Source organism: Gallus gallus, chromosome 25 (assembly GCF_016699485.2).
Source record: "Gallus gallus isolate bGalGal1 chromosome 25, bGalGal1.mat.broiler.GRCg7b, whole genome shotgun sequence".
NCBI classification, from domain to species: Eukaryota; Metazoa; Chordata; class Aves; order Galliformes; family Phasianidae; genus Gallus; species Gallus gallus.
In genome coordinates this window covers 2,039,329-2,058,304 of record NC_052556.1, presented here as the reverse complement: position 1 = coordinate 2,058,304, position 18,976 = coordinate 2,039,329, and the positions used below count along the sequence as shown (strand labels likewise).

General features: G+C 70.3%; 1 protein-coding gene across 7 annotated transcripts; it reads right to left on the bottom strand.

Moving 5' to 3' along the window:
* Window positions 1–48: 48 nt before the first annotated feature.
* On the bottom strand, window positions 49–18,890 carry ZBTB7B (zinc finger and BTB domain containing 7B). Of its 7 annotated transcripts, none has more exons than XM_046904042.1 (3): window positions 18,122–18,890; window positions 3,882–4,882; window positions 49–2,013 (listed from the first exon to the last, which is right to left on the bottom strand). In XM_046904042.1, the coding sequence occupies exons 1-3, from the start codon at window positions 18,167–18,169 to the stop codon at window positions 1,569–1,571; spliced, it is 1,494 nt and encodes a 497-aa protein (XP_046759998.1). In that variant the 5' UTR covers window positions 18,170–18,890; the 3' UTR covers window positions 49–1,568. The 7 variants fall into 7 exon arrangements, with proteins under 7 accessions (XP_046759998.1, XP_040508552.1, XP_040508549.2 ...); XM_040652618.2 differs by having other exon boundaries at window positions 18,802–18,890; XM_040652615.2 differs by lacking the exon at window positions 18,122–18,890 and adding an exon at window positions 16,786–17,085.
* Window positions 18,891–18,976: the final 86 nt, after the last annotated feature.

Genomic DNA, 18,976 nt, shown 5'->3' with positions numbered 1-18,976 from the left:
GCGGGGGTCAGGAGGAGCAGCGGGGGGGGGGGGGGGGAGGGGGGGGAGGGGAGGGGGTCCTGGGGTAGGGAGGGGGGGGGTGGGTATATATTACATCATCTTTTTTGTTTTGTTTTAAATATAGATAAACTCTGCTTGTAGGCAAATAGTGCCGGTCGTCCCCCCCTTCCCCTTCCCCCCCCCCCCCTCTCCCCCCCCCGGGTGTGCGCCCTGGGGCCATGTGCAAAGGGCAGGCGGGGGGTGTGGGGGGAGGGGGGGAACCCGGCCACCCCGAAGGGGGTGGGGGGGGTCCCGGGGGGGCTCACCCGGAATAGTGCAACGAGAGAAAGCAGCCGGGAGTGCAGGGGCGAGGGGGGCTCGCCGGGGGGGGGCTGCTCGGGGAAGGGAGGGGGGGGGCTCCGGGGTTAAGCTATATACAGCGCGGGACGAGCGGCGGGGACCCCCCCCGCCGCCCCACCGGGAACCCCCGCCCGGTGCCGCGCTTCGGTTCCCGGGGATGGAACCGGGGGGAGAGGAAGGGTTGGGGGGAGGGGGGGGGTCCGGTCCCTGCACGGCGGCGGGGGCTGCCCCGGGAATACGGGGTGGGGGGGGGAAGGAATGAGCGGCGGCGGCGGCGGCGGCGGCGGCGGGGCCCCCCCCGCCCCATTGTGCAAATCCGCCAGGGGGGAATTTCCCCCTTTGCATAATTCAGAACAAACCGTGACGGGAAAAACAGGAACGGAGCGCGGTGGGGCGCGGCGGGCAGCGCTGCTCCGGGACACGGGCGGGACCGCTCCGCTCCTCCCCACGCCCGGAGGGTACGGCCCGGTGCGGGACGGTACGCTCCGGTCCGGCCCGGTACCGCACGGCACGGCCGGGGCTGCGCTGGGCGTAATACGGCCCGGCACGGAGCAGCCCGGAACGGAACGGCTCCGCTCAGCCCGGAGCGGCACAGCGCAGAACTCTGCCGTTCGGTGCTGATTGGACCGCTTGGACCGGCTCGGCACGGACCAGCACGGCTCGGCACGGACCTGCACGGCTCGGCACGGACCTGCACGGTGCAGCCTGGCATGGGTTGGCCTGGCACGGCTCAGCCCAGCACAGCTTGGCCCGGCATGGGTTGGTCTAGCATAGGTTGGCCTGGCATGGCTCGGTCTGGCACAGCTCTCAGCCCAGCACAGCTCAGCCTGGCATAGGTTGGCCTGGCACAGCTCAGCCTGCCACGGCTTGGCCTGGCAAGGCTTGGCCTGGCACAGCTCAGCCCAGCACAGCTCAGCCTGGTATAGGTTGGCCTGGCACAGCTCAGCCTGCCACGGCTTGGCCTGGCATGGCTTGGCCTGGCATGGCTCAGCCCAGCACAGCTCAGCCTGGCACGGCTCAGCCCGGCACGGCTCAGCCCAGCTCAGCCCAGCCTGCTACAACCCAGCTCAGCTCAGCACAGCTCAGCCCGGCCCGGTGCAGCCCAGCCCAGCTCAGCCCAGCCCGGCTCAGCTCAGCCTGGCATCCCCTGGCCCGGCCCAGCCCAGCCCGGCCCGGCTCAGCCCGGCTCAGCCCACCGCCCCCCATCGTTCCCCACCGGGGCCGCCGCTCTACACCATCTCCACGGGCACCATGCCGTCCGGCTGCGGCCCCTCTTCAGCCTCGGGCTCCATCTCCATCTCCGGCTCCTCCTCCTCCTCCTTTATCTGCGCCGGCCCCCAATAACGAGCGAGGGAGAGGCGCAGCCCCTCCAGGCGCCCGTTGGAGAGGTCGATGCCGGGCGGCGCGTCGGGGGTCGGCGGAGGGGGGGGGTCTTCGCGGCGTCGGCGTCGGGTGCGGACCTCCAGGCAGTTCTGACCCTTGAGGTGCCGCTGCAGGTGGTCGTCCTTGGCGAAGGCTTTGTGGCAGAGGTAGCACTCGTAGGGCCGCGCGCCCGTGTGCAGGTGCATGTGGTTCTTCAGGTCGTAGCTGTGCAGGAAGCGGGCGCTGCAGTGCTGGCACGAGTAGGGCCGCTCGCCCGTGTGCTTGCGCATGTGGATCTTCAGCTTGTCGTTCCTATAGGGGGCGTAGGGGGGGGGGGGGGAAGGAGGGGGTTAGGGTGAGGGCGTAAGGCGGCGCGGATGGGGTGTGGGGTGAGATGGGGGCGGGGGGGGGCGGGGGGGAGGTGTGGGGACAGTAGGGAGACAGCATGGGGCAGGGGTGTGCTATGGGGACAGCATGGGGCAGGGGTGTGCTATGGGGACAGTAGGGGGACAGCATGGGGCAGGGGTGTGCTATGGGGACAGCATGGGGCAGGGGTGTGCTATGGGGACAGTAGGGGGACAGCATGGGGCAGGGGGGAGGTGTGGGGACAGCATGGGGCAGGGGTGTGCTATGGGGACAGTAGGGGGACAGCATGGGGCAGGGGTGTGCTATGGGGACAGCATGGGGACAGCATGGGGCAGGGGTGTGAGCTATGGGGACAGTAGGGGGACAGCATGGGGCAGGGGGGAGGTGTGGGGACAGCATGGGGCAGGGGTGTGCTATGGGGACAGTAAGGGGACAGCATGGGGCAGGGGTGTGCTTTGGGGACAGCATGGGGACAGCATGGGGCAGGGGTGTGCTATGGGGACAGCATGGGGACAGCATGGGGCAGGGTGTGAGCTATGGGGACAGTATGGGGACCTTATGGGGACTGTGAGACAGGGATGTGCTGTGGGGACAGCATAGGACAAGACTGAGCTCTGGGGACAGCATGGGGACCTTATGGGGACTGTGTGAGATAGGGATGTGCTATGGGGACAGTAGGGGGACAGCATGGGGCAGGGGGAAGCCGTGGGGATAGCATGGGGACCTTATGGGGACTGTGAGACAGGGATGTGCGGTGGGGACAGCATAAGACAAGACTGAGCTGTGGGGACAGTATGGGGACAGCATGGGGCAGGGATGTGCTATGGGGACAGCATAGGGACAGCATGGGGCAGGGGTGTGAGCTATGGGGACAGTATGGGGACCTTATGGGGACAGTGTGAGACAGGGACGTACTATGGGGACAGCATAGGACAAGACTGAGCTGTGGGGACAGCATGGGGACCTCTGGGACAGGGATGTGCTATGGGGACAGCGTGGCACAGGGGTGAGCTATGGGAACAGGACAGGGGTGTGCTATGGGGACAGTGAAGCACAGGGATGTGCTGTGGGGACACCACTGGGACAGGGGTGTGCTATGGGGACAGAGTGGGACAGAGATGTGCGATGGGCATCTCCAGGGAAGGAACGCACTATGGGGACCATGTGGGGTCTTCCATGGGGAAGACCCGTGCTGGGGGTCAGCACAGCCCCAAGGGGACACCACGGGCACCCAGGGGACATGTGGGGCAGGGGACACTATGGGCACCCACATGACCCCACGGGCACCCAGGGGACACCATGGACACCCAGGGCACACCACGGGCACCCTGAGGACCCCATGGGCACCTGGGGGACACCATGGGCACCCAGGCGTCACATGGGGCAGGGGACCCTGCGGGCACCCAGAGGACTCCATAGGCACCCTGAGGACCCCATGGGCACCCAGGGGACACCACGGGCACCTGGAGGATCCCATGGGCACCCAGGGGACACCACAGGCACCCAGAGGACCCCACGGGCACCCAGAGGACCCCACGGGCACCTTGAGGACCCCATGGACACCCAGGGCACACCATGAGCACTCAGGGGACCCCGCGGGCACCCAGGGGACACATGGGGCAGGGGACCCCATGGGCACCCAGATGACTCCATGGGCACCCTGAGGACCCCATGGGCACCCAGGGCACACCATGAGCACTCAGGGGACACCGCGGGCACCCAGGGGACACATGGGGCAGGGGACCCGGCGGGCACCCAGGGCACACGTGGGGTTGGGGACACGCAGGGGGCACCTCCATGACCGCGGCACTCACCGCGTGAAGCGCACGCCGCACACCTGGCAGGCGAAGGGCTTCTCCCCCGTGTGCGTGCGCATGTGGCGCGGCAGCTTGCCGGCGCCGTGGATGACTTTGTGGCACACGGGGCACTCCTGGGGCATTTGGGAACGCCGTTTGCGCACCAATTTATCGGGGCTATCCAGCCCGGGCGCCAGCGCCTCGTGGTGCAGCGAGCTCAGATACGCCATCAGGTCGGGGTCGATGGCGTCGTCGTCCGAGCCGCCCTCCTCGGGTGACATCTGGTACGGGAAGGGGAAGGCGTGCGGCGGCAGCTCCTCCTCCTCGGGCACCTCGAAGGGCTCGTAGGGCTGCGCCAAGCCCTCGGGCGCCGGGGGTGGAGAAGGGGGCTGCGGGGCGGGCAGGGGGCTGTGGGAGCCTTCGGCCTCGGCGGGCGGCTCCTCGCTGTGGTTGTTGAGGCGAGCGCCGCGCGCCTGCAGGAACTTGCGGGTCTTCTTGCTGCGGCGAGCGGCGGGGCGGGCGGGGGGAGCGGCGGGGGCGTCCCCGTCGGGGAGGGTGGCGAACGCCTCCAGGTACCGACGGGCGCGCTCGCAGTCGTCGTCATCGGGGCCGGGAGCTTCCAAGCCGTGGCACTGCAGGATGTCGGCGCAGGCGGCGATGACGCACGGGATCTCCAGCAGCTGGGCTGCCTGCAGCACCTCGCCCATGTTGGAGCTGCTGATGGTCAGCGTGGCGGTGTAGGCGAACTCCAGCAGAGCTCCCAACGCCTCCGGCCCCACAAAGTCCAACTCGCAGACCTCCTGGCCCGGCCCCGGCCCCGCGAACAGCTTCTTGAAGTAGCGGCTGCAGGCGGCCAGCACGGCGCGGTGCGTGCGGTACTCCAAGCCCTGCGTCTTGATGGTGACGTCGCACAGCACCCCGAGGTGCCGCTGCTCGTTCAGGCTGCTCAGCAGCTCGCTGCTGTGCTCGGGGAAGGGGATGCCGATCAGGTCGTCCTCGGGGCTCGCCATCGTCCTCACCTGCGGGAGCATAAGGGGGCGGTGGGGGGATCAGCATCGGGCGGTACCCCTGGGCGCCAAAGCATCGGCTCTGCTGCAGTGCAGGGAGACTCGTTGCCACCATGCAGCACCCATGGGTGCCAAAGCAGCAGCTCTGCTGTGGTGCAAGGAAACTTCATCCCACCCATGGGTGCCAAAGCGCCAGCTCTGCTGCGGTGCAAGCAGACTCGTTGCCACCATGCAGCACCCATGGGTGCCAAAGCAGCAGCTCTGCTGCGGCGCAAGAAGACTCGTTGCCACCATGCAGCACCCATGGGTGCCAAAGCAGCAGCTCTGCTGCGGCGCAAGGAAACTTCATCCCACCCATGGGTGCCAAAGCGCCAGCTCTGCTGCAGTGCAAGGAGACTCGTTGCCACCATGCAGCACCCATGGGTGCCAAAGCAGCAGCTCTGCTGCAGTGCTGTGCTGTGAAGAATCTCCTTCCACCATGCAGCACCCATGGGTGCCAAAGTGGCAGTTCTGCTGCACTGCTGCAGTGCAAAGAAGTTCCTTCCACCATGCAGCACCCACGGGTGCCAAAGGATCAGCTCTGCTGCAGTGCTGCGGTGTGAAGAAGCTCCTTCCACCATGCAGCACCCATGGGTGCCAAAGCGCCAGCTCTGCTGCGGTGCAAGGAAACCTCATCCCACCATGCAGCACCCACGGGTGCCAAAGCATCAGCTCTGCTGCAGGGTGGGCGCCCCAACAGCAGCGTGCCGGAGGGGCGCACGGCTCAGCATCACCCCCGAGCACCCAAACTTCGGTTGGATGCCGTGGAACCGACGCGTGCCGCTGTCGGGCCCCCCACCGCATCCCCCCTCCCTCCTCCCTCCACCGCCGCCCCCAAAGCGACCGCAGCAAAGGGGGAAATCTCAGCGCGGCGCCTTTGAGCGGCGTCGAGGCGCTGCGCTTCCTGCCTGCCCACCCCACCGCAGCCCCCCGGCCCACCCCACCGCAGCCCCCCGCCCCGCAGGGCGCATCTCCCCGTCCTGGGAACGCGGGTGGGCGGCAGTGCCGGGAAGAGGGGGCCCCCCCCCCAGGGCCGGGGGCCGCCCCGCGGAGCCCAACCGGGCTGGGAAGACGGGGCCGCGCTTCCTGCCCGCAGATTAGGATCAGCGCAGCTCTGGGTTCCTGCCCCCACTCCCAGTGGGGGCCCAGCCCCCTCCCTACGCTTTGCCCCAGCCCCGGGCCGCTCCTCGCCCAGCCAAGCCCAGCCTGCGTGAGCAGGGCCTTTCCCACGCTGCAGCTGGCAGAGCTTTGCGTCAGCGCTGCCATAAAAGCAGCGCTGTGGCCTCCCCAGGCTGGCTGTCCCATAGGGCAGGTTGTGCCCATCACGGCGTTACCGGCACCGGGGGGGCAAGGGGAGAGGCGGGGGGGGGGGAAGGGAGTCCATGCCGTGTCGTGCTTTGGGGATGACACCTGGAGTGACACAGGTGGCAAAGCATGCACCCTGGGTGGGTGAGGGATGCAGTCCTGAGTGCTGAGCGTGGGGATGGTGGCAGCGGGGCTGCAGCTCGGATCGTGTCCTGGTGCACGGCACGGTGCTCCGTGGCTGCTTGGTGACACCAGGAAAGGGTCTGTCTGGTGGCAAAAGGCAGCACCGAGTGTGTGGCATCGCCGTGTCTGAGCATCGGGTGCGGGCTGTGCCATGGGGGAAAGCCAGGCTGTGCCACGGAGGAAAGCCAGGCTGTGCCATGGGGCATAGCCTGACTGTGCCATGGGGCAAAGCCTGACTGTGCCACGGAGGAAAGCCTGACTGCGCCATGGGGCAAAACCAGGCTGTGCCATGGGGCAAAACCAGGCTGTGCCACGGAGGAAAGCCAGGATGTGCCACGGAGCGAAACCAGGTTGAGCTACAGAGCAAAACCAGGCTGTGCCAGAGAGTAGAACCAAACAGTGCCATGGAGCAAAACCCAGTTGTGCCACATAGGAAAGCCAGGTTGTGCCATAGAACAAAGCCAGGCTGTGCCATGGAGGAAAACCATGAGGTGCCATGGAGCAAAACCAGGATACGCCATAGAGCAAAGCCAGGTTGTGCCGTGGAGCAAAGCCAAGCTGTGCCATGGAGCAAAACCATGCGGTGCCATCGAGCAAAGCCAAGTTGTGCCATGGAGCACAAGCAGGCTGCGCCACGCAGAGCAAAACGAACCGGTACCATAAAGCAAAACCAGGCTGTGCCACAGAGCAACACCCAACCGTGCCACGGAGCAAAACCCAATTGCACCACAGAGCACAGCCGTGCAGAGCCAAACCGCGCCGCCGGACATCGCCGCGCCGTGCCGAGCTGCGCCCATCTCCATGGGGACGGGACGGGCCGGGCCGGGTCGGGTCGGGCCGATCCGAACCGAAGCCCGGCGCCGCGGCCGTGCCAAGCCGCGCGGTGCCGTCGGCGGGCGGGGGGGACGTGCCCCCTCTTGCCCGCGGAGGGGCGGCGCGGCCGGAGGCCCCCGGCGCAGGAGCCCATCCCCATCCCCGCGCCGGCCGCTCCCTGCGCTTGGGTGCTCGCCAAGCTGGGGCTGCCTCGGCAGGCGGCTGGGAACGGCCCCGGAGCAACCGGCTGCGGAGCCGCCCCGCGCTGCCGAGCAGGCCCGACCGGCAGGGCAGGCGGCAGCCGCCCCTGAAACTGAGAAGCGGGCAGCGCCGACCGCCCGGGATGCCGGCGCCGTCCGACGTCCCCGTGCCCACCCCTGCGGGGGTCCGCGGTGCCCACGAGGCGGGGGCGAGGGGATTAGGGGCGATTAAAGCATCAGGGCGCCGGGAGCCAACAGGCTGCGACAGCCCCGATGGGATCAGCGGGATTAGCAGCGGGGGGGGGGGGGGATTAGGGGAGGTGAGCGCGCTGCGCTTCGTGGGAGGGGGGGGGGGGGCCGGGGACGCGGTGCCATCGAGAAACCCGGGGCTGAGGCGCGACGGGAGGCACGCGGTGGCAGGACGGACAGACGGACTCGTGTGCGTCGCACTCCGCATCCCTGCGCCCCGCAGCTCCTCCTGGCCGCAGTGCCGGCACCGCCGGGTGCTGCTTTACGCGGGGGGGGGGGTCCAGCGGCGCGCAAAGCCCCCCCCCCCTCCGGCACCGCAGCGCTGCTCCCAGGCCGCTGCTCACACATCGCTGCCGTTCTGGGGAGGAGAGACGGGAGGGGGGGGCGCACAAATCTCCAGCGCTCCATCCGCTGATGGCAAAGCGGGGGGCGAAGGATGGAGTCGGGACCCCCGGGCGGATACCCGCGGATGAAGGCCCGGCGCTGGGGGCGGGGAGGTGACAGGAGGGGGATTTTCCATCGCGCCCAACCGCCCGTCCGCCGCTTCTCCCCCGACACCCCGGCCCCCCCCCCCCCCCCCCCCCGCGCATCCTCCCCACGGGAGCGAAGTCACATGCTGAGCGGGTGCCATCGAGGAGATCGCAGCGGTGATAAGGAAACTGGGGGGTTGGGGGGGCGGGGGAGCAACAAGGTGTGAAGGTGTCCGAGCCGCCCTCAGCCCCACGGAGACCCTCGGATGGCACATGGGGACGATGCCACCGTGGGGGCAGAGTGATGGGGAGGGGAGCACCACGCTGTCCCCCCCCCCCACTTCGCCATCCCCCCCCCCCAAGAGCAGCACTTTCTCGGTTACGTCAATGCCCGCAGCCGGGCCCCGTTTCGCCCTCGGCGGCCACGCGGGGTTGGGGAAATGGAGGGGGGGGGGGCGGGGGGGGGATTCGCTCCCCGTGCCGAACGGGCAGCCGTGCCCCCAGCACGCTGCAACGGGAACAATGGCTGCGGGTCACCCTGACACCGCACCGCCGGCCCCACGGCACCTGCCAGCCCCACCGCGCCGTGGGGCCGCAGCCTGCACGCGGGCACGGGGCCAACCCGCACCCAGACCGTGGCACGGAGGGACCCCAGGCCGTGCCCTCCCCGCTGCATGCGGGTGGATTTGGGGTGGATGGGGGTTGGGGAGGGGGGGGGGGGGGGTCCTGGGGAGCGCTGCCCCCACCTCGGGGTGCTCCCGGCTGCTGCTGCACTCTCGAGGGACTTCACAGCCACAGTGGGGAGAATGAGTCAGCCAGGAAGGTGAGCGCAGCGCCCGGCCCCTCGCCCCACGGGGCCCTGCGCCCTTTGGGAGCCGGGAAGGGACCCAGGCGGGCCGGGCGTCCCCCCACCCACCCATCCCCAAAGCCAACCCGGGTGTCACATAGGGTCGGCACGACTGTGGGATGGGGGCTGAGCAGCCCCTCTGCCCAACAGCACCCGTTGGAGTGAGGCAGTGGGTGACGGGTGGGCTCCGGCCGGGTTGGTGGCCCCAATGTGTGCCCAATGGGTGGGTGGGGGTCCTGGGGGTCCCGGTGCCGAAGGGGAGCCCGGATGAGGGCTGGGGAAGCGGTCCCCACTCTTTGAAAGAAGAAAACAGCGAGCACACAAGAGAGGAAATGGGTTGAAGAGATGAGAGGGTAAACAGCACCCACCCGCCCCACAGCCAGGGGGGTGAGGCGCCCCATAGCGGGACCCCATCTCGTCGCGCGCCCACCCAGCTGCCCCCCAAACCTCGAGCTCCCCACGGCCGTGGGGCTGAGCCCTCAGCAGCGTGGGCCGTGCGGGCGCACATCACGGCACGGCCCCATCCTGGTGCTCAGCCCCACGCCGCGCAACGCAGCGCTCAAGGCCGCGTCCCCACCGCCGTCCCCACCACCTCCTGCAGCGGGGACCCGCCGCCCCTCACCCAGCAGGGCCCACCCACCACCCGTAGGGCCCCATCCCAGCCACCCCGACCCCGACCTACCCCCAAAGCCATCCCCGTGCCACGTGCCGGCAGAGGGGACGCCGCGGTGGCCGTGCGGTGCCACCCATCCCACCCCTCCCATCCCTCCGCGGGGTTCGCTCGACGCCGGCATCCCACCGCCAGCCCCAAAGCCACCCGGAAACGGCGCCGTGGTCACCCCACATCCCCCCCCAGCCCCACATCCCCACCGCCCCCCCGGGTGGCAGCGGGGTGGGCGCACCGCTCACCTGGCGCCTGTGCCCGCGTGGCCGGGCGCTGCTCCGGCAGAGGCAGGGAAGGGTGCAGGGTGCTGCTGTGTGAACTTGGCCCCGCTCCCCGCTGCACTTCAGCTCGGATCCCACCTCAAAAGGAGTCGACGCCCACACCCCGGGTCACGCACCTCCCAGCCCCGCTTCCCAGAACACACACAGCATTAACCCTTCTGCAGCCGACGCCAACCCGGAACGGGGCGAGGGGGAACCCCGACCCCCCCCTTCCTCCCCCCCCCCCCCCCCTTCCCAGCGCAGGAAATTCCCAGGGGTGCCGGCACGGTTGGCACCGCACCGCAGCCATCCCCTCCCCATCGCCGCGGTGGCACCGTGCAGCTCCCGGCCCTCCCGCCGCCCCGGGGCTGGGCGATGGGTGCCGGCTGCTCACTGCCGGCCACGGCCAGGAGCCGGGCTGCCACCGCAGGGCTGGGCTCGGTGCGGCGTGCCACGGCCTGTCCCCGGCCCCCTGCGCATGCCCGTCCTGCTCTGCACCATAGCCAGCCCCGACTGCGCCAGGCCCATGGGTGCTGCTGTGCCACCATAGCTGCTGTGCCACCATAGCCCCAGTGCCAGCCCATCCATGGGTGCTGCTGTGTCCCCAAAGCCAGGCCATCTATGGGTGCTGCTGTGACCCCATAGCCAGCCCCAAGGGTCCTGCGGTGACCCCATAGCCAGCCCCAGTGCCAGCCCATCCACGGGTGCTGCTGTGTCCCCAAAGCCAGGCCATCTATGGGTGCTGCTGTGACCCTATAGCCAGCCCCAAGGGTCCTGCTGTGACCCCATAGCCAGCCCCATTGCCAGGTCATCCATAGGTCCTGCTGTGACCCCATAGGCAGCCCCAGTGCCAGGCCATCCATGGGTGCTGCTGTGCCACCATAGCCCCAGTGCCAGGTCATCCATGGGTGCTGCTGTGTCCCCAAAGCCAGGCCATCTATGGGTGCTGCTGTGACCCCATAGCCAGCCCCAAGGGTCCTGCGGTGACCCCATAGCCAGTCCATCCATGGGTGCTGCTGTGCCACCATAGCTGCTGTGCCACCATAGCCCCATTGCCAGACTATCCATGGGTGCTGCTGGTGCTGCTGTGCCACCATAGCCAGACCCATTGCCAGCCCATCCATGGGTGCTGCTGTGACCCTATAGCCAGCCCCAAGGGTCCTGCTGTGACCCCATAGGCAGCCCCAGTGCCAGGTCATCCATAGGTCCTGCTGTGACCCCATAGCCAGCCCCAAGGGTCCTGCTGTGACCCCATAGCCAGCCCCAGTGCCAGTCCATCCATGGGTGCTGCTGTGCCACCATAGCCAGCCCCATTGCCAGGTCATCCATGGGTCCTGCTGTGACCCTATAGCCAGCCCCAAGGGTCCTGCTGTGACCCCATAGCCAGCCCCAGTGCCAGCCCATCCATGGGTGCTGCTGTGCCACCATAGCCAGCCCTACAGGTGCTGCTGTGCCCCTATAGCCAGCCCCAGTGCCAGGCCATCCATGGGTACTGTTGTGCCCCTATAGCCAGCCCCACAGGTGCTGCTGTGACCCCATAGCTGGCCCCAATACCAGCCCATCCACGGGTCCTGCTGTGTCCCAATAGCCAGCCCATCCATGGATGCTGTTGTGCCCCCGTAGCCAGCCCTACAGGTGCTGCTGTGTCCCCATAGCCAGGCCATCTATGGGTGCTGCTGTGACCCCATAGCCAGCCCCAATACCAGCCCATCCACGGGTCCTGCTATGACCCCGTAGCCAGCCCCACAGGTGCTGCTGTGCCCCCATAGCCAGCCCCAATGCCAGGCAATCCATGGGTCCTGCTGTGCCACTACAGTCACCTCCAAGAGTCCTACTGTGACCCCATAGCCAGCCCCACTGCTAGGCCTATAGGTCGTGCCGTGCCCCTTACAGCCATCCCATCCATGGGACCTGCTGTGCCCCCATAGCCAGCCCCACTGCTAGGCCCAAGGGTCCTGCTGCGCCCCCATAGCCAGCCCCAATGCCCAACCCGTGGGTCCTGCTGCGCCCTCATAGCAGACCCCAATACCAAGCCATCCCCGGTTGCAGCTGTGCCCCTATATCTGACCCCAGTGCTGAGCCCACGGGTCCTATCACACAGTATAGTGGCAGACACGGCTGCTGCGGGGAGCCTGGCACCAAAACCATGAGCACACCGTGACCCAGGGAGGGGGGCTCTCAGATGGCCCCAGCCACCCCACGGCACCCATCCTCCTCCATTCCACACCCCATGGGCACAGCCCACCGCCCCCCCCCCCCCCCCCCCCCCCCGGCCCCCCGCTCCACTCCCCGGGGCAGGCTCAGGCTTCTTGCAATGCCCCCATAATTACACCCTCTGCGTCCCCAGCCAAACAGCAATTAGCACCCGAGCTGCAGCCCCACACCCCAGCACCCGCCCCGGCCGCCCACACCAACACAGCACCCGGATGGGCAGTGCCATGGGGCCGCAGTGGGGCTGCCCACCTTCCCCCCCCCCCCCCCTTCAGATCCCACCCACAGCCCCACGCAGCCGTGCCAGCCACAGGGAGGGCGGCAGGAGGCAGAAAGGGGAAGAGCACTGCAGCTGCCCCACATGTCGGGGGGGGGGGGGGGGGGGGTGTAATGGTGGGGGGAGGGGGGGGGGCCCTCCAGCAACGTTCTCAGAAAGAAGCTGCTGTGCGTTGTGCAAGAGCTCAGCCCCACGGGAGGGCACGCAGAGGGGCAGCAGCCACCCCATGGCGTCTCCGTGGGCACCTCCGTGTCACTGCAGCTCAGCAGCTGCGTTCCCAGCGCACCGTGATGCTCCGGGCTGCCAGGACCCGGAGGTGGGCGCAGGACCCCGGAGGTGGGCATAGGACCCACACCAAGAAGCCCATGAGGGAGGGAGGGAGCGTGGCACCTGCCTGCCAACCCTGCCCTTTGCTCCCCATAAAGGAGGGGAACGGCGCCAGCCCCCCCTGGCCCAGGTGTGCCAGGTGCTAAGGGCGGGAGATAAGGTGGGCGAGGCGGGCAGGGAGGGGCTCACATGGGCACGCAGCCCTGACTCAGGGTTCCCGTTGGTGGCCGGGCCCCATTGGGGGTGACTCACCGCGGCCCCCCCACCCTGGGGGTGTTGCAACCATCCCCGGCGCCAGCGCCGGCCGCAGAGGGGGTGCAGCACCCAGCTGGGGGGGGGGAGAGGGGGGGGATGGGGGGGTGCACCCTATGGGGATCTCTCCGGTGTCCGCTGGGCTGCTGGAGAGCCACGCTGCATCCTCACCTGGCACCGTTTGGGATGCACGGAGCCGGGATGGGACACGGCCCCAAAAGCATCCCAGCACCGGCACAGCACCGGTCCATAGGGCAGCGCGGGCACCGAACCACGGCCACCATTGGGATCCTGACGGCCCCCAACAGCACCGGGATGGAGGGTGTGAGGAGCGCCCCACGGAGCGCCCCACTCCTGGAGCTGCTGACCCCGGGTGTCCCATGGGGGGGGGGATGGGGCAGATGAGGTCGGACGCTGCGCTGTCCTCGGCTGCACCCGGACACGGAGCTGCATGGAGGCAGGAGGAAGGAACGGGGAAGGAAGGGGTTGTTGAAACGGAGCCTGAGGGGGAACAGGAAGGAAATGGTCAACAGCAACCACGGGGTCCGACCGTCCCAGTGGGGTTCACCCCGAAGCGCGTGTGGGGCAGGGAGGGGCTGAGGGGGGAGCAGAGCTCCAAATGGACCTCCTGCGGCCAGGATGGTGGGAGTGGGGCACCGGAGAGCACTGTGCTCCTGCTTCTGCCCCACGGGCCCCATGGGCAGTGGGACCCAAACGGGGCAGCTCCGCTCCCACCACCCCACGGCGCACAGAAAGAGCCCCTTGGGGGGCAGTCAGACCCCCAGGTCCCACCGCACAGCCCCGCTGGAGAGGGGGGAGGGGGGTGACGTTGCCCCCCACCCATCCTGGCGGCCCCCTGAGCACCCAGAACTGCTGCCATAAGACAGGCCCCGACGCTCCATCCCATGGGGTCACCCAGCAAGGACAGTGCCAGCCCGCAGCCCCCCCTTACACCCCCCGAAATAGCCCAGCTTCCGCCCCCACGCAGCTGCCTCCAGCTCCCCGCTGCCCACAGCTGATCCGGGGCGGGAGGGAGGGGGCAGGCGGCTCTAATCCCCCCCGAGCCCACTTAGCACGGCTGTACCCCCCCACCCCCCGATCCGCACAGCACTGAGACCTCCACCCCCCCCCCCCCACCTTCCCCCCCAACCTTGTGGAAGCGACACATCCCGCAGCGCAGAGCTGGACACGCAGCCAGGCCACGGCACGTGGGGCCGTCCCCACGGTGTCCCCAAACCGGGATGTCCCCAACTGAGCCACCCGGGCCGGGAATCCCCCTTTTCCTTTCCCCATCCCCATCCCATAGAGCGCAGCATCCCCACACCCATCCACACCACAGCATCGCCGCACGGACCGACCACGGGGACAGCACCGGGGGGGACGGCACGGAACGCTCTCAGCCCCGCGGTGCTCCGTGCCATCCCGTGGCACAGAGGGCGGGCGGCACCCGGACCCCCCCCTCCCACCACCACCACCCACCACCACCACCACCACCACCACTCACCGCCGCCTGCAGCCGCTGCCCATGGGGACGCAGCGGGGACGGCCGGGGCAGCGCGGAGCACGCACAGCTGAGCCTGCCGGGAGAGGCCAGCGCTCTGACCTACTTCTCCTTCCGCATCACCTGCTTTCATTTTCCCTCGCCACGGCTCAGTCCCCCCCCCGCCCCCCTCCCCTCCCTCCCTCCCACGGCCCCAACCCGTCACGCTGGTGGCTCCCCGGGGACACCGTTGCCCACGGCTCCCCACGGCTCCCCGCGGCACCGGAGGGGGGACGGCGTTGTGCCACCGGGTCCTCGGCGCGCTGAAGGTCACCGGGCACAGCTGGGGACGGGCACGGCCGCTTCACCCCCCCCCCCCCCCCACACACACACACTTCACCCCACCCACCCCCCCCCGGCCACCCCAGCGTCACCTCCCTGGCACGAAGCGAGTTGGACGGGTCTCAGCCCGGCCCCTCGCTCCGTCCCCGGTCGCCCCGGGGCTCAGCGGGGTGTGGACACGCAGCTCAACGCGGGGATGCGGCTCTGCCCCAGGGACACGGGAGCTGCGGGGACGGCAGCCCCGCTCCCACCCCCCACACCCCCCCTCCTCCACCAGCGCTCCACTGGGGAGGGGGGGGGTTTCTATGGAAAGGCCCCGGCACTGGGGGAGTGCGAGCGCTCCCGGGGGCTCCCGCCAGCAGCCAGCGCTGCCAGGAGAGAGATTTCTGCGTGGTTTCATCATCCACCGCCGCCCCGAAGGAGAAGTTCCTGCTCCGTCTGAGGACACCCACCCACCCTCCAGGGCCGGGCTGCGGGGCTGCGCCCACCACCCTCCCCCACTTCCCCCCCCCAACCCCCCGCGTGTGTGCGCTCGGGGCCTTCGTGTGCCACGTGTGCACCGAGGGTGCATGGCAGCAGCTGGCAGAGCCGCGTCCTCAGCTTCGGGCTCAGCACTGCTGCCTGCAGAACGAGAGGGGGGGGTGCCCTGCAAAGCCCTCAGAGCCCCCCCCCGGATGCTTTTCTCCACGCCCCCAACCCGCTGGTCACCTCCCCCAGGCCTCAGCGTGGCAGCAGCCAGGTTAACCCGCTCCGTCCCCCCCCCCACGCCCCCCAGCCCAGGAGCTGCCCCTTCTCGCTGCACAGAGCCCCCACAGCGCAGTCCCACTGCCCCACATCCCTCTGCAGCCCCACAGCTTCCCCTTCTCTGGGCTCCAAGCTGAAGTTCCCCTCTTTCCGTACTCAGAGCTACCACCACCGCGTGCCCTCAGCGGGCACCGGGGGGGACCCCAACCCGTAAGACCCCCACCCACCATGTGGGAGCTGTGCCCAGAGAGCCACCAGCCTGGCTCTGCTATGGGAAACTGAGGCACGGCGAGACTCAACCCGAAGGCACCGAACCCAAAGGCGGCACCCAGAGCTCGAGGCCAGGAGGGGCCCCGGGTACCCAAAGAGCGCAGCCCCACATCCCCTCACCCCAAAAGGGAGCAGCCCCCCGGTCAAGGGCAGCCACAGCCCAAGACAGCAGCCGTTGTTTGGTGTGAGGGTAAACACCGCACCCCGCCCCGGACAAACAGCAGCGGGGGCAGCGGCCCGGGGGGAGCACAGCACAGAGCTGGGTGCAGGGCAGAGTCCACAGAGCTCAGGGTGCCCGAAGGGGGGGGTGTGGGGGGGGCGGGCACCGTGGGCACCCCCACGCAGACTGCCTGGAATTGGGTGAACCATCAGCGCGGCCCCGGTTGTGCCATCGGGTGTCATTCCCAACCGTGAGCTCAGCGGGGCAGGGCAGGTCCTCGGCAGGCCCCACGCAGAAGGACACGGGGATGCGGGGACACCAATGGGGACAGAGCGCAGCGGAGGGGGGTTGGGGGCGCTCAGGGCTCGGCACCCCCTCTGTCTGTGCTTCCCGAGGGGCTCAGCCGCCACCGATCCTCGGGACGGTGCCACGCGTGGGCCGGGAGCACCGGAGCGGCGAACCGGCAGCGCCGGCACGGTCAGGGCGAGAGGAGGGGACGCGTCCCGGTGCCCGGTTATCCGCCGCCGCCGCCGCAGCCCCGGGATCGCTCGCCGAGTCCCGAGCGGTGCGCGCAGCCCCCCACCCCCCCCCCTCCTGGCACCGCGCCCGCCGACGTGTCCGCGTCCGCCGGCAGTTCCCGTCCCCGCCGCTCCCGGTACGCGGAGCGAACGGAGCCATCGAGAACCGTAATCGAGAACCGTACCGGGAACCGCACCGGGAACCGGGCACGGAACGGCCGTACCGCCCCGTGAGCCAAACCCGGGACGGAGCGCACCGAGCGGCACCGGCCCCGCCGCGGAGCACCGGAACGGCGCGACTCACCGGGGCCGGGCTGCGGGCACCGGGCCGGTAGCGGTGCGTCCGTCGCTCCCTCCGTACAGACAGAGCCGTCGGTCCGTCGGGCCCCGCGCTCCCCCCGCCCGCTCCGCGCCTCCGCCGCTCTCCACCTGCGCGCTCCGCGCTCACCTGCGCGCCCCGCCCCGCCCAGCGCCGGTCCCGGGGCCGCAGCCCCGCCTCCGCCTCCACCTGCACCGCCGCCCCGCCCGGCCCCCCCCTCCGCCGCCTCCAGGAAGCGCCCGCCCCCTCCGCGCCCATTGGGCAGCGCGCCGCACCGCCCGCCTCCTATTGGCGAAGAGGGCTGTCCGTCACCCCCCCGTGCCGTCCCCCCCCTTCCCTCGGGGGAGGGCGGCGGCGTGTCCCCCCCCCCCCCCCACCCAGCCCCCCCCAACCCCCCCCCCCCTCGGGGCCGGCGGGGAGCGGAGCGGTGGGGCCCGGCCGCGGGGAGCGGGGGGAGGAAGAGCTGAGTCAGAGCGCCGGGGGGGGGCGGCGGGGAGGGAGCGCGCTCACACCGGGGCCGCCCCCCGCTGGGGGGAGCCCGGTCCGGCGGTGCCGCGCCCGGTGCCGCGCCCGGTGCCAGGCGCTGAGCGCTCCGCCCGCTGCGGCCGCGGAGCTCCGGGCCCGCCCCGCTCGGTGCCGGCTGCGGGGGATGGGGGGAGAACGGGGAAGCGGGCACCGGGATGGAGAACGGGAAAACGGAGAGTGGGGAACGGGGCACCGAAACGGAGAACGGAATGAGCGGCGGACTGAGAAAGGAAAAGCGGGGGACGGATAACCGAGCACCGGGATGGAGAACGGGGAACGGGGCTGAAGAGCCGGGCACCGGAGAACGGGAAAGCGGGCGCCGTGCACCGACTGGCACTGAGAAGCGGGCACCGGGCGCGGAGCCCCCCCCCCCCCGGCCCCGCAGTGCCGGTGAACGGTGCGGGCGGAGCTCTCCCCTCCGCAGCGGCCCCCGGCAGGTGCCGGCCGGGGGTCCCGTTCCGACCCGTGCGGCCGCCTCCGGGCCCCGGGGGGACGGCAGAGGGCGGCCCGGCCCCGCGCTCACCTCGCCTCACCCCGACCCCCCCGGAGCGCTCCTGACTCAGAGCCCGGCGCGGCCGCTGCCCGGAGCGGGTGGAAAGTGTGAGCCGCCGCCGTGCGCTGCCAATGCAAACACCGCCCCGCAGACGTTATGTCAGCGAGGAGGGCGGGGGGCTCCGCTCCGGGCCGGCCCCCGCCTCTCCCGGTTCCCCCGGTGCCCCGGTGTTCGCTCCCGGTTCGTTCATCCCCGCCTCTGCCGCCGGTACCGGGCACCTGCGGCCGTTCCCTTTTGCTTTACCCGAGCGCGGCGCGGTGCACGGAGCTGCATCTCCATCCGTCCGTCCATCGTTCCGTCTGTCCGTCCATCGTTCCGTCCGCCCACCTGCCTCACCTCCACCCGGCTCCAGCCCTGCGGTCACCTGTCCGTCTGTCCGTCCGTCCGTCCGTCCGTCCCCCTCCAACCGCACCGCCGGACCCATCCCGGGGGTTCGGACCCATCCCGGGGGCTCAGAGCCGTCCCGGGGGTTCGGATCTATCCCGGGGGTTCGGAACCCGCTCGGGGTTCCCGCAGAGGCGGAGGCTTCGGAGGGGGGAAATCCGCCAAAAAATCCCCTCCCCGCCGCTGCCACCGAAACCCCCAGCCCGAAACCGTCCTCCCACGGCCCCGCCGCCTTCCGGTGCCCCCGTGGCGGAGCCCCCCCCGCATCCCTTCCCGTCCCGCACGGGGTCCCGCCGCAGCCCCACCGCTTCCAACCGGAGGCAGAAGGTTTCGTTCCCCACTCCTCCCCCCCCACCCCCCATCCCCATCCCCCCGATGCTTCCCGCAGCCCCACACCGCCCTCCCGGGCCCCGAGGCCGCAGCCCCCGCCCCGCACGGCCCCGCCGCTATTTTTAACCGCTGCGCTATTTCGGTGCTCCGCGGTCGCGCTCCGCCGCACCGTTCCCTCCCGTCGCCCCGACGGCGCGGACCGCGCTCACCTCGTGGCACCGGGAGCGGGCGGGGGCCGCGGAGCCGCCAGGCCCCGTCTGTGCCGGGCCGGCGGCGTGGCAGGAAGGACCGGGCGGTCATCTCGGCCCGGCCCGACCGCCTGCAGAGGGCACTGCCGGTCCCCGGAGCGCGACGGAGCCCCCGGGTGACGGCACCGGGGCAGCC

What these genes read in the sequence shown, in the direction of transcription:
- ZBTB7B (XM_040652615.2), bottom strand. Translation starts at nt 17,058, where the DNA reads ATGGGCGCGGAGGGGGCGGGCGCTTCCTGGAGGCGGCGGAGGGGGGGG. An exon ending in GTGCCCGCAGCCCGGCCCCG is followed by an intron (nt 4,883 to 16,785) that starts GTGAGTCGCGCC and finishes ATGCTCCCGCAG; the next exon opens with GTGAGGACGATGGCGAGCCC. An exon ending in TGCGGCGTGCGCTTCACGCG is followed by an intron (nt 2,014 to 3,881) that starts GTGAGTGCCGCG and finishes CGCCCCCTATAG; the next exon opens with GAACGACAAGCTGAAGATCC.